The sequence below is a fragment of the Eleutherodactylus coqui genome, chromosome 5, assembly GCF_035609145.1.
Source record: "Eleutherodactylus coqui strain aEleCoq1 chromosome 5, aEleCoq1.hap1, whole genome shotgun sequence".
Classification (NCBI taxonomy): Eukaryota; Metazoa; Chordata; class Amphibia; order Anura; family Eleutherodactylidae; genus Eleutherodactylus; species Eleutherodactylus coqui.
The window spans coordinates 251,989,265-252,002,163 of NC_089841.1; the positions used below are offsets into that span (position 1 = coordinate 251,989,265).

A 12,899-nucleotide genomic window follows, 5' to 3' on the forward strand; every position below is an offset into this window, starting at 1 on the left:
CATTCATTTGAAGCCTGACCAGACCCCCCGTTCTCACGATCAGTGGGGATCCCACAGATTTATCAGTTTTCAGCCATCTAGTTGTAGGGTGAGAACTTTAGAAAAAAATAAAAAAAATTAAAGGGGTTTCGTCATTTAAAAAAAATAAAAAAAAAAAAAAAAAAATCTATACTTAACTATTCCTTCCCTGTCAGTTTCCTTAGCACATCTTTTCCTACCTGAGCTCTTGCACTCTCCCGGGTCACCTCACCGCATGCTGGGCCCTGCTTGTTATGAAGGCTGCATTCCTCAAATTCCTTCCGGCTGGGTCAGTGAAGGTCACATCCCTGTGCTGTAGCTTCACTGCCTAGGAAGGAATTGTAATCCATTTCAGAGACGGCTCGCATGGGCAATCTCTGAAGAAGATAGGCAGTCCCCCTGCTGTCCTGTACCTTAATGTACATTGAATGGCAGACAAATGTAAGTAACCTCACAGGAAAGAGAAGAATCAGGCAGCTCAAGGTGAAGTGAACCCCGCCTGCCTCTCCCCCCTCCCCCCTCCCCTTTAATTGTGGAATGACATCTCCTGTATGTTAGAAGTCTGAAATTCCGCTGTGGAATTTAATCTTGTGGTTTTGAAGTGAAGACGTGCGGATTTTACCAAGTGCGGAATTCAAGCCCCATAGAGATAACATTATGGCGCAGACTAATTCTGTGCTGTGTGAAAGATCCCTTATAGGACCGGGAGGCTACATTCTCATCAGCATTGCATATTGTTTTTCTGTTCCATCACAGCAGCTGTGACATGACGGACGGCAGCAGAGCCCAACGCACCACATCAATTTATAGGGGGGATGCATTGGGTTTCCTCATGGTCTGTGTTTTAAAGGGGTTGTCCCGCGAAACAAAGTGGGGGTATACACTTCTGTATGGCCATATTAATGCACTTTGTAATGTACATTGTGCATTAATTATGAGCCATACAGAAGTTATTCACTTACCTGTTCCGTTGCTAGCGTCCCCGTCTCCATGGTGCCGTCTAATTTTCAGCGTCTAATCGCCCGATTAGACGCGCTTGCGCAGTCCGGTCTTCTCCGTTTTGAATGGGGCTGCTCGTGCTGGAGAGCTGCCCTCGTAGCTCCGCCCCGTCACGTGTGCCGATTCCAGCCAATCAGGAGGCTGGAATCGGCAATGGACCGCACAGAAGACCTGCGGTCCACCGAGGGTGAAGATCCCGGCGGCCATCTTCACAAGGTAAGTCAGAAGTCGCCGGAGCGCTGGGATTCGGGTAAGTACTGGACGGTTTGTTTTTTTTATGCCTGCATCGGGTTTGTCTCGCGCCAAACGGGGGGGGCTATTGAAAAAAAAAAACGTTTCGGCGCGGGACAACCCCTTTAACTGAATAAAATAGCTTATTGTATGGAGCCTCCATTGTATGTATGAACAAAACTGTGTATGAAGTCTTCCCTCTTCAGTCCCTCACTAGATTTCTCCGACTCGCCATAAGAGGATTGGATCATGGCCCAAGGGACTTTTGTTTTGTTTTTTCAGTTTTTTTTTCTCAACATAACTTAAAAAAACAAACAAAAAAAAAAAACAAACCACAAGTTGAACACTTTTAGTTTGCATATTTATTGAAATACATTAGAGAGCTAGTAAAATTTTTCACCAGCAGAAAGCAAAAATTAACCGTGTCACCCATATTTTGTGCATACAAATGTAGCAATATTCTAAAAAACACAAGACAATGGTTTGCATTTCATTACTTGTATCACTTTAATCTAAGTTGTACAAAATAGGACATTTTTTTAAATTATTTTTAAAGTTACCTATATCAAAAAGTTAGCTTTTTCACTCTTGATACAGATATCAGAAATACAACTTTTAGAAAGATTTAAAATAAAAAAATAAAAATCTTAAAAAAAGAAAAAAAAAGAGGTCGCCGATGAAGAAAAAAAAAATGCAATTGTGAGGCTTCACCGCAGTTTTTTTTCTGGACTTGGACTGTTCTAAATATATATTTCAGGAGCTTATGAGGCATTTCCTATAGATTTTTTGCAGTGCGATTACATTAGAATTGTAACTTTCCTAAAGGACGTGTAAACAGTAGCCGTTTATGCCATAAAGAAATCCCTCCATACACGACATTCAGGTGCATCGGGTCAGATCACAAGGCTTTAACCTAACATCACACCATCAAGAAGCTGATCACAAAATGAAGACAACATATCAGTTTGGACATCGAGCGGTGGAAACAGACAGAGTGCGGGACACATCTCCAGCGACCACAGAACGATTGCTAGGCTTAATCTACTCACCAATTTCTAGAAACCTGTTAATGTGAACGGTGGAACATTTTGCTAGTGAGGTATATAAGCAGGTTTTACTATTGGTTGTCTAGGATCCCTTCCTATCTTCAGAAGCTGTGGCAGCATAGTAACACTCACACAACAGGAGGTGTCAGAAGCCCCGCTATCAAAATATAACAGAACAATTTAGCAGAGAACTTATATCAAGCAATGGCTATGCAATATTTTAGGGTATGCTCACACATCAGCAGTCTAGGTGCCGTTAAAACTGCATTTTAAAATAAGGGCTTGGGATTGCTTGGGATGGGGTGGGACTTAGCACCACCCCTCCTATTGCAAACAGTGTGGAGGGGCGGCGGGGGAGCTCAGTGCACTGCTCAAGGCCTGCCTCCTTCCCCTACAGTGAGGGACAGCGTATATCAGCCGGGCGTGAAAACCTGGCCGATATACGCACGGCGGAATAAGCCCCAAGAATGTATTTTTCAGTTTTCACAGGTGAAACATTTTTTTGGCACGTTTTACTTGTGAAAACCAAAAGGGCATCAAAACGTGGCAGAAATGCTTGCATTTTTTTTTTTTGCCGCGGTTTTAAAGAGACTCTCTCACCATCTTTTTGCACCTCTCTAGGGATAGTATAAAGGTAGTGCCGGTCACGCTGACTACAGTGATATGTCTGCTGTGTGCCTCTGTGCAGTAGTTTTGGAGAAACATGCCTTTTATTAGTAGCAGCAAATACATAGAGGACTACTTAAGGTAATCCTGGATGTTTATGAGCTAAACCCACCGTGTCCTCCAGCCACTGATTGGCTGCTACCGTGTATGGAGATTGAGCTGCCAATCATTGGCTGGAGGGTGGGTGCGGCTAGGCCACACCTCATGAATATGCAGGACTAGTTCTATGTCTGTCTGCTACTAATTAAACGCAAGTTTCTCTAAAACTACTGCACAGATACATACAGACATATCACTGTTATCAGTGTGACAGACACTACTTAATGATGTCTTCAGAGAGGGTTGTAGAAGGATGGTGTCAGAGTCTCGTTAAGTTCACCTTGACTGCAAATGTGTGAGAGTACCCTAATGGATCTGCACATAACAGTGATTAAGTGAACTACCTATAGGATTAGATATTTATAATTGTGGGAGTCTCCGTTCTTTCGCCCTCATTCAACACTTCAAAATAATTGCTCGGAACGATCACAAAGCCGGAGCCGTTTTTATAATCGAACACTTCCTTCTCCAGTTTTTCCAGGGTGCGCTCTTGTCTTCTGCACCTCTGGTTGGCTATTCTAAGCTTTTTTCTCAGTTTATCAACCTGTTCTTCCAACTGTTGTATTCGCCTCCTCTGATGGACTGTATCTTCCACTGTATAGTTGTGGTCACATATCACCGCTATATGACTAGGAGTATATGGAGGAGGCAACAGCAGACCAATAGCAGGGTCTATCTCTGGAACAGCAGGGGCGGGCGCACTCAGCTCTTCTTTCTTGACATTCTTCATACTCTACAATAAATCAGAGATTGGCGTAAGCTGATTAACATCATAAAGTATATATTGGTGCATTGAAATCACTGATCCTTAGCTAATTGAAATCATCATTGCTGCATTCATAAAACCAACTTTTTTTCCCCCCCCATTCATCGATGGGGCTGCGTGAGGACTTGTGTTATTGCATGACCAGCTTAAGTTTTTTTATACCATTTTGGAGTACATATGAATAAAAGCAGCATTTTGGGTCTCTATTATAGTTACAGTTACCAGAGTCTGAGAGGGGCGCATTATTGGGATGCGAGAAGCTGAATGGTCGTATTGATGAATTCCCGCCACCTGGGCCATTCTGTTCAGACTGTTAGGAGGTGTTGGGACCAGTGGGTGTGTGAGGGCACACAAGGTGACCGGGCTCAGGACACTCTGACAGACAACCAGCAGAGAGAAGCGTCTGACCAGACTGTTAGGAGGTGTTGGGACCAGTGAATGCGTGAGGGCACACAAGGTGACTGGGCTCAGGACACCCTCAAAAGACCACCATTAGAGAGGAGCGTCTGACCAGACTGTTAGGAGGTGTTGGGGACCAGTGGATGTGTGAAGGCACACAAGGTGACCGGGCTCAGGACACCCCCTACAGACCACCAGTAGAGAGGAGCATCTGACTAGGCTGTTAGGAGGTGTTGGGACCAGTGAATGCGTGAGGGCACACAAGGTGACCGGGCTCAGGACACCCCATACAGACCACCAGTAGAGAGGAGCATCTAACCAGACTGTTAGGAGGTGTTGGGACCAGTGGATGTGTGAGGGCACACAAGGTGACCGGGCTCAGGACACCCTCTACAGACCACCAGTAGGGAGGAGCATCTGACTAGGCTGTTAGGAGGTGTTGGGATCAGTAGATGCATGAGGGCATACAACAAAGACATTCACTGAAAAAAACAAAAATGTAATACCTGAAAGTCTGCAGACATGGTTGCCATAGGTACGATCGCCAGTGTGGAGGAGCAACTTGTTCATTGCAGGCTAATATGCAGTCACCCACTCAACCCAGCCCAGATTGGGTTTATATGCAGTCACTCCTCCCCAATCTGGGCTGGGTTTAGTGGGTGACTGCATATTAGCCTGCAATGAACAAGTTGCTCCTCCACACTATATTGTCTGGCTGACTGCATATTTTTAGGGGTTATGGCCATTGCGCCTGCCCTACGGCGATTAGGCCGATGGCGATTGTGCCTGCCTATGGTGACCATGTCTGCTCTGCAGACTTTCAGGTATTACATTTTTGGCTTTTTCAGTGAATCATGAGGGCATACAAGGTGACCAGGCTCAGGACGCACCCTACAGACCACTAGTAGAAAGAAGCATCTGACCAGACTGTTAGGGGGTGTTGGGACCAGTGGATGCATGAGGGCACACAAGGTGACCGGGCTCAGGATCCCCCAACAGACCAAGAGAGGATTGATCGATCATCCAACAATCATGAGCTGCTCCAACCGTTTCGTTGTCTGTCATGCAGAGACAGGGGGCGCCATCGTTATAGACCCCTGAGTCTGTCGGAACTATTTCCAGGCACTTGGCTGAAGGACATTTGGTCTCACAGTGCTCATTACATGTACTGTATATGACACCCACCGTCGCCTCAGTTTGCAGTACTGTTGTTAACAACAAAACTGGATGCTACGGAGTGGAACCGGGTTGCCTTCAGTGACTAATCCAGGTTTAGTTTGGACGCCGATCCCGTTTGAGTTCGTTTCTGGAGACCGAGGGGATGTGGAGTGGCACACTGCCCCTGCTGGTATGATGGGCTGAGAGGCTAATCGCATATAAAAATTGGTCACTTCTAGTAGTGTTATCAGGGACAATGACAGCTCAGCGATATGTTCAGGACATCCTGCAGCCACATGTGCTCCTCTCCTGGCTCGGCGACACACAGCAACGGTGTCAGAAGAATGCCTCCACAAGATTGCTACATCTCCATTGACTGCCTGGTCACCAGACTTATCACCATTAGAACATGTAAGGGACCACTTGAGATGCCAACTTCAACAGCCTATAAGTTTACATCATCTAGAGGCTCAGGTACAGCATAAGTGGAGCGATACGACACAGGATAACATATGGAACCTGTATGCCTCAATGGCCGCCCGTGGCACATCTCACATTCAAGCTAGAGGCGGTACAACAGGGTACTAGAGCCTACACGCTGCCCGTATTACATCTTGTATACAAGCTAGAGGTGGTACAACAGGATACTAGATCTTCCATGCTGCCTGTATAACATCTTGTATCCAAGCTAGAGGCAGTACAACAGGGTACTAGAGCTTCCATGCCCGCCTGTATCACATCTTCTATCCAAGTTAGAGGCGGTACAATAGAGTACTAGAGCCTCCATGCTGCCTGTATCACATCTTCTATCCAAGCTAGAGGCAGTACAACAGGGTACTAGAGCCTCCCTACAGGGGTCAGCTCTCCACAATAAATGACTCTTTTGTTTTGATATTGTAATCACTTACTAATATCAACGTTACAATCACACAGTTAAATTCTATTCTGACATCTCATAGGTGCTTAATTTTTTTTTTTTTTTTTTTACACAAGAAGTGTACACCTATAGGTGGAATTCATACACATTTACACCAGAATTCTGACATTAACCCCTTCAGTCCCCATGACGTAAGGGTACGTCCTGGCAGCGAGGTACTTCCCGCAAAATGACGTACCCTTACGTCATAGGGATAGCGAGATCATGACAGATCTCGCGCTATCCAACAGCGGGGGTCGGCTGTCAATGATAGCCGGCCTCCCGCTGCAACAGCAGGGATACATCGGAGATGCGCCCCCTGCTGTTAACCCCTTAGCTGCCACGATCTAAGTAGTTTGCAGCAGGAAAAGGGTTCACAGAGGGTGCGTGCTCCCTCTGTGACTTCAGCCGGCTCTCACGATGTTATCGCAGAGAGCCCGGCTGGTTGCTATGGCAACAGGACGCCAGATACTGTCGTCCTGTATTGCCAGAGCCTGTGATCGATGTATAAGCAATAAGGCATTGCAGGAGAGAAGTCCTGCAATGCCTTATCGTAGCGATCATCACTGCTGCAGTGTAAGTCCCTCAGAGGGACACAGATGGTGTAAAAAAAAAAAAAAAAATGAATAATGTTCCAAAAATAAAAATGTAAAACAAAAAAAAACACAAAACCTTTTTTATGCCTTTTCTCATATTAGTATAAAAGAAATCCCACATATTTGGTATCGTTGTGTCCGTAAAGACTAAAGATGAGTGAGCATACTCGATAAGGAAAAACAACTCGAGTGAGTAGTGCCTTATTCGAGTACCTGCCCGCTCGTCTCTAAAGATTCGGGTGGCGGCAGGGGGCGGGGAGGAACGGAGGGGATATCTCTCTTTCCCCCATCACCCGCACCTGCAGCTGAATCTTTAGAGACCAGCGGGCAGGTACTTGAATAAGGCACTACTCGCTTTATCGAGTATGCTCGCTCATCTCTAGTAAAGACCCATTCTTTATATTCTCGGGGAAGATACAGGTGTTTGTCAGTGCAGGCCCATTCATCAGAAATCGCCTTCTTCAGGGTGGTGTTTACAGGAAAAACAATCCTGTTTCAGGCCCCTTAGTCCGCCAAACATGTCGTCCTGGACAGATCTTGGTGTCGCATAACTGGGCCTCTTGGTGGATTTTTTCTCCTGCTGGGCTGATGGAAGGCTGGAGATGGACGCTCACACTTCCTCTTTGACTAGGTACCTTATGTCCTTCATAAATGCCGACTGCTCCTAAGGATTTTGGCCGTGCATTCTGGGCATAACAATTTCTTATATGCCTCCTCTAATTTTTTAAGGCACATGGAACACTTCCTATGCCTCTTTTTAGGATCCTGCTTTACCTTAACAGATTCCCTGTCCTGCAACGATACATGCATAAAGGCGCATAAATCCACACACAATGCCCACCCTTAAACCAAACTTTGTACATATTGCACCTTTTTTTGGTTTAACCCTTTCCAATCCACTGTGTGGCGTCCAAAGACATTCTGATTGAAGGCTGTGCAGCTCAGATGTCAAGACATCCGGCAGGGTATTCTTACTGTAGATTACTGGCCGCTCTGTTATCGGAGGCCTCTCCAGCGTGTCCCACACCGCAGTACTGGCTCTAGCCAGCAGATGGCGCCATTGTATAATGTCAAAAAGAGAAAGCCCCCTAGGTAACCTTAATCCTAAATTGGATTGCAAAGGGTTAATGGAACACTTACAGTTTGCAGGGCCTCCACGTCAGTCTCTCTGCTGGTCATGCTGGAAGAAGGTGAAGAAAAAGAAGACCAGAACCCTGAGATGCACACTTCTATGAAGCTGTTGCTGTAGTGGAGGCTGTCAGGGTTTTTTTTAAATATCCCGGGGCTCTACTTCCGGGTTCTGCCGGCGTGTGATGTCATCACGTCATGACTCGTCACAAGCCCCGCCCCCTGCATCACGTGTGCTGAATCCTGCTGCCGGTGGGAGAGGGATCTTAGGAGCCTCTGGCCCACCGCTCTCCCTGGCGCCGCGGATAGGAAGAGAGGGGAGGCAAAGCCTGTGGCCCGCCGTTCCCCTGGATGAAAGTAGTTAAGAGGGGAGGCAAATCCTGTGGTCCGCGCTTCCCCTTTCCCCGTTGATCTTTCGGCTCCTTGGAGGGAGCCCTCTTGCTTGTCCCTGTAGGGACAGGAAGCACTGAGGAATGGAAGGGAGGAGGAACCTTTTCAAGCCTCTTGCTGCCTGTCCCTACAAGGTCAGAGGGGAACCTCCATGTACTGCCGTCATGACGACGCCGGGGAAAAAAGTAAACTGTTATCGTTCGTCATTTGGTCATTGGCGCGCTTTTAGACTGAACGATTTTCATTCACTTTCCATTGCTTAAATGATTTTTTGAATATCGTTACGTGTAAAAGGGCCCCTAGCCTGATGTACATAATTGGCAGCTTATCCTGATTAGTCATCTGACAGCAAAGGTGCACTTTAACTTACCGCCAGCTTATTATCTGTGTAAGAGAACACCGTAGGAACAGCGTTGTCCTTGAGAAGTTTGTTGTTACAGGCCCTCTTAAAGCAGTCAGGTGTGAAGTGGTCAGAACAAATGCTACTGTACTTGGTTGGTTTAAAGTCGGCCCTTCTGACTGCAGCTTCCCATTTCTTACAAAGAAGCGGTCGTGTTAAGGGAAATCTAAAGAGAAAAAAACCCCAAAAAAACAATGTAAGTTTTCTTGGAAAGAGAAGTTATATTAAAAAAGTTTCAAAAATTTCTCTTGCATATTAAAGAGGTTGTCGGACTTCTAGGTCCAGCGCAAAGCATGTTCACCAAGCAGTAACATACATAGCTTTATACGGTCTCTGCTCTGTCCCACTCCGCCGCTCATGGTCTTCAGCTCTGTAATTGGCTGCAGAGCCTGTGACGTCGCGTAAACTGTGCGAAACTGCAGCCAGTAAACTAAGAGCGGAGAAACGAGCGGCGGCAGCGCAGGACACAGCAGGGAGAGAATAAGCCTATTTGTTATATTACTGCTCGGGGAACTGGTTTTACACTGAGCTAGAACTTGGACAACACCTCTAATGTTCAAAGCAGCCGCTGTAACAATCTACACAAGTTAGTTATACATTCACATGGGGATGATGCAGCAACATCCCTGCTAATCATGAGTCTTATAGCCCGACAGAACTGCAAATGTTGGAGTCCAACACTAAAAAAGGTGCACTTAAAGGGGTAATGCCAAGACAGAAATTTATTTCCCATTCACATGGTAAGGCCTTATTCACAGGGGTGGATTTTTCATCAGTATCGGGTCCAAAATATAAGAAATACAAATCTTTCCATTCTACTTTACAAAATACTGATGAAAAAGAAGTCTGTGTGAAAGAGCCCTGAGGGATAACGTTCTGATTGGTGAAGATTCGAGGACTGGGACCCCAACCAGGGTCTCTCAAAGCCCCCACAGGAGTGAATCGGCAGTGGTGCATGCTGGTTACTGTTCCAGTCACGTTGATGGGTGCACCAAAGAGTTCAAACACTCAACAATCCCCGGCGTTCCCATAGAAACGAGTGCGAGGACCTTCGGGAACTCCTGTTCTTGGGATGAGGCAGTTGTCGCACTCCCTGGACAGCATTCCATTTTGGAACACCCCCTTTAAGGCCGCATGCACACAGACGGGGTGGGATGCCGCATGTGGGAGCCCGCAGTGGAATCCGACCCTGTGCCCAGCCAGCATCCACGTGTACTTGAAATTTCTTCTTCTTCAGTCTGATGTTTGCACAGCTCTCTGTCAGACATGCGCAGTACAGATTTTTGTTTTAACCCTTTCCAATCCACTGTCTGACCTCTGCAGACATTATGATTTAAAGGGGTTGTCCCACGCCGAAACGGGTTTTTTTTTTGTTTTTTTTTTAAACCCCCCCCCCCCGTTCGGCGCGAGACAACCCCGATGCAGGGGTTAAAAAAACAAACCGGGTAGTACTTACCCGAATCCCGGCGTCTTCATACTCACCTGCTGAAGATGGCCGCCGGGATCCTCTCTGTGTGGACCGCAGGGCTTCTGTGCGGTCCATTGCCGATTCCAGCCTCCTGATTGGCTGGAATCGGCACGGGGCGGAGCTACACGGAGTCGGCATTCTGCACGAGCGGCCCCATTGAAGACAGCAGAAGACCCGGACTGCGCAAGCGCGGCTAATTTGGCCATTAGAGGCCGAAAATTAGTCGGCACCATGGAGACGAGGACGCCAGCAACGGAGCAGGTAAGTATAAAACTTCTTATAACTTCTGTATGGCTCATAATTAATGCACAATGTACATTACAAAGTGCATTAATATGGCCATACAGAAGTGTATAGACCCACTTGCTGCCGCGGGACAACCACTTTAAGGCTGTACTGCTCTGATGTTGGAAGACGTCCGTCGGGGTTCTCTTACTGTATATTGCCAGCCTCTCTGCTGTCGGAGCCTATCGAATGTGTCACCTCATGCAGTACTGGCTTTAGCCAGCAGATAGCCCCATTGTATAACGGCAGAAAAAGAGTAAGTCTACTAGGAAAACCAGGATACAAATTGGATTGGAAAGGGTTAAACTCCTGCTTTTCCTGCAATGTCAATTGCAAACCAGCTGCAGTTCGGACATCTTGGCTTCTGCTTGTGGAAATGAAGGATGGTTTTTCCATAGTACATTAGGGAGGGTGACTGCTGCCGAATCCAGAGGTGGATGCCCACTCCGGATTCCACAGCGAAAAATCCGCCTGCGTGCATGCAGCCTTAGGCCCCGTCCACGGCAGTTTATTCACCGGCGGTAAACCGCTGGTGAACGCTTCACATAGCACTGCTATAGAAAGCGCCGACACCTCTCCATGAGCGGAGAATCATTGCGGTTCTCCGCTTGCGACGGGCAATTCGCAGCATGCTGCGAATTGCCCTGATTCTCCACGGTCAGCCTATTAGATAGGGATGACTAGTGGAACTTCGCCGTGGGATACCGCATCGCCCGTGGACAGCCGGCATTAGTCAATGGAAATTAGCAATAATTTCAAAGACATACAATGTTAAGCTGGGTTTACACGGGACAAATGCCCAACACTCATCCCTGGGTGTCCTCAGTCCCGTGCTCCTGCATAGGAGCTACTATCACTGGCACAGAGCAGGGGGGGCAGGAGAAGATTCCCCTCCTCTCACTCCCCTCTCCAATAACAGAACACAGCGGCCGTTCAGTACTGAACTGCTGCTATGAACACCGAGCGATCAGCATCATTTACGCTGCATAAACGACGGACGCTGAGCTGAACGATCACCGCTGACTGTAATACCGGCCGATCAAAGTCATATGTACTCCAAAACAGTACCAATAGAAACTACAGGGCGCCCCGCAAAAAACGAGCCCTCACACGGCTATGGCGTCGGAAAAATAAAAGTTATGGCGGCAGAAAGTAAAATATCTCCGGGGGGAAAAAATATATATTGAAAGTAGTACAGCAATAAAAACAAACGCTAGAATTCGGTATTGTCGCCATCATAGTGACCAGCAGAATGAAGTAATCGGGTCATTTCTGCTACGGTGTGTGCGCCACAGAAATGAGACCCACAAAGATGGCGGAACACCCATTTCTCTGCACTTAAAATGTCCCGCAGAGACAGCCCTCAGGCGGGGAAAGAAGAGATTTTTTTGAAAATGGGGAGGGAAAAACCAAAAATGGTGGGCAAAAAAAAGGTCTGCGCCCTTAAAGGGTTCGCTGACAGTTGGATCTCCAGAGACAAGGGGCGCCATCAGGAGGCCATGAGGACGAGCACCCTAAGGAGCAGCGCCCCCTGTGGTGGAGGGGTCACCGTCTACAGCTCGCCTCACACCTCAGGAGCTCGTCCTCGGCGCGCCGCGCGCCCTCACACCGCGCATGCGCACAGCCATTTTCGGGCGGGAGCGCGGCGGCTGAGGAGAACTTAACCCACCGGCCCCGTACCGCCGCCCCGCACGTTACTCACTTGTGAAAGGAGATGGGTTTATCCTTGTCGTAACGGTTTTTGCAGCCGTAAGCAGAACACGACTGCACCATGATGTCAGCTCCCTCCGCCTCGTTTGGTTTTTCAGTGATGAGCTGGGCCGGCTCTTCTTCGTAGGGAGAAACACCGATACGAATAACGTCAGGCGCCCCCGCTTCACAGTCCTAACGGAGAAATACGTCTCACCCGCCGACCATTACCGTTTTATAAAACAAGAGAGAAATTAGTGGGTAGCGCTCCTCCCGGCTCCAAGATGGCTGACAACGCTTCAACTGTCGTCACGACTGCTAACTCAGCGCGCGCGGTCATTGGGCTGTTGCGGTCACGTGATGGTGTTTTGCATAGTCCACGCCCTGTTCTCGTGTATTCTGCCCAGCGTTGTTTTTTCCCCCCTTAGAACCTGTATACGTCACGGCAGGGCGGGGCGATGAGCATGACGTCATAGCGAACAGCGGAGTGTTGTCACTAGCAGCTCGTGTTCTAGAAGCTGGAGGGGTGTTAGTAGAAGTCACTCAGTTGTTAGACACTAGTAGTCAATACAATGATAAGGCACCTGATTTTGGGCGTATTCACGAGGGCCGGCGCGATATTGGTGATTTCCCAGTTAAATTATG

The 12,899-nt window shown here is 47.6% G+C and overlaps 1 protein-coding gene across 1 annotated transcript; it reads right to left on the minus strand.

Moving 5' to 3' along the window:
* Positions 1 to 1,592: 1,592 nt before the first annotated feature.
* THAP1 (THAP domain containing 1) lies at positions 1,593 to 12,559 on the minus strand. Its single transcript, XM_066604482.1, has 3 exons — positions 12,268 to 12,559; positions 8,783 to 8,978; positions 1,593 to 3,792 (listed from the first exon to the last, which is right to left on the minus strand). Exons 1-3 carry the CDS (start codon positions 12,336 to 12,338, stop codon positions 3,412 to 3,414), a joined length of 648 nt encoding a protein of 215 aa, XP_066460579.1. The 5' UTR covers positions 12,339 to 12,559; the 3' UTR covers positions 1,593 to 3,411.
* Positions 12,560 to 12,899: the final 340 nt, after the last annotated feature.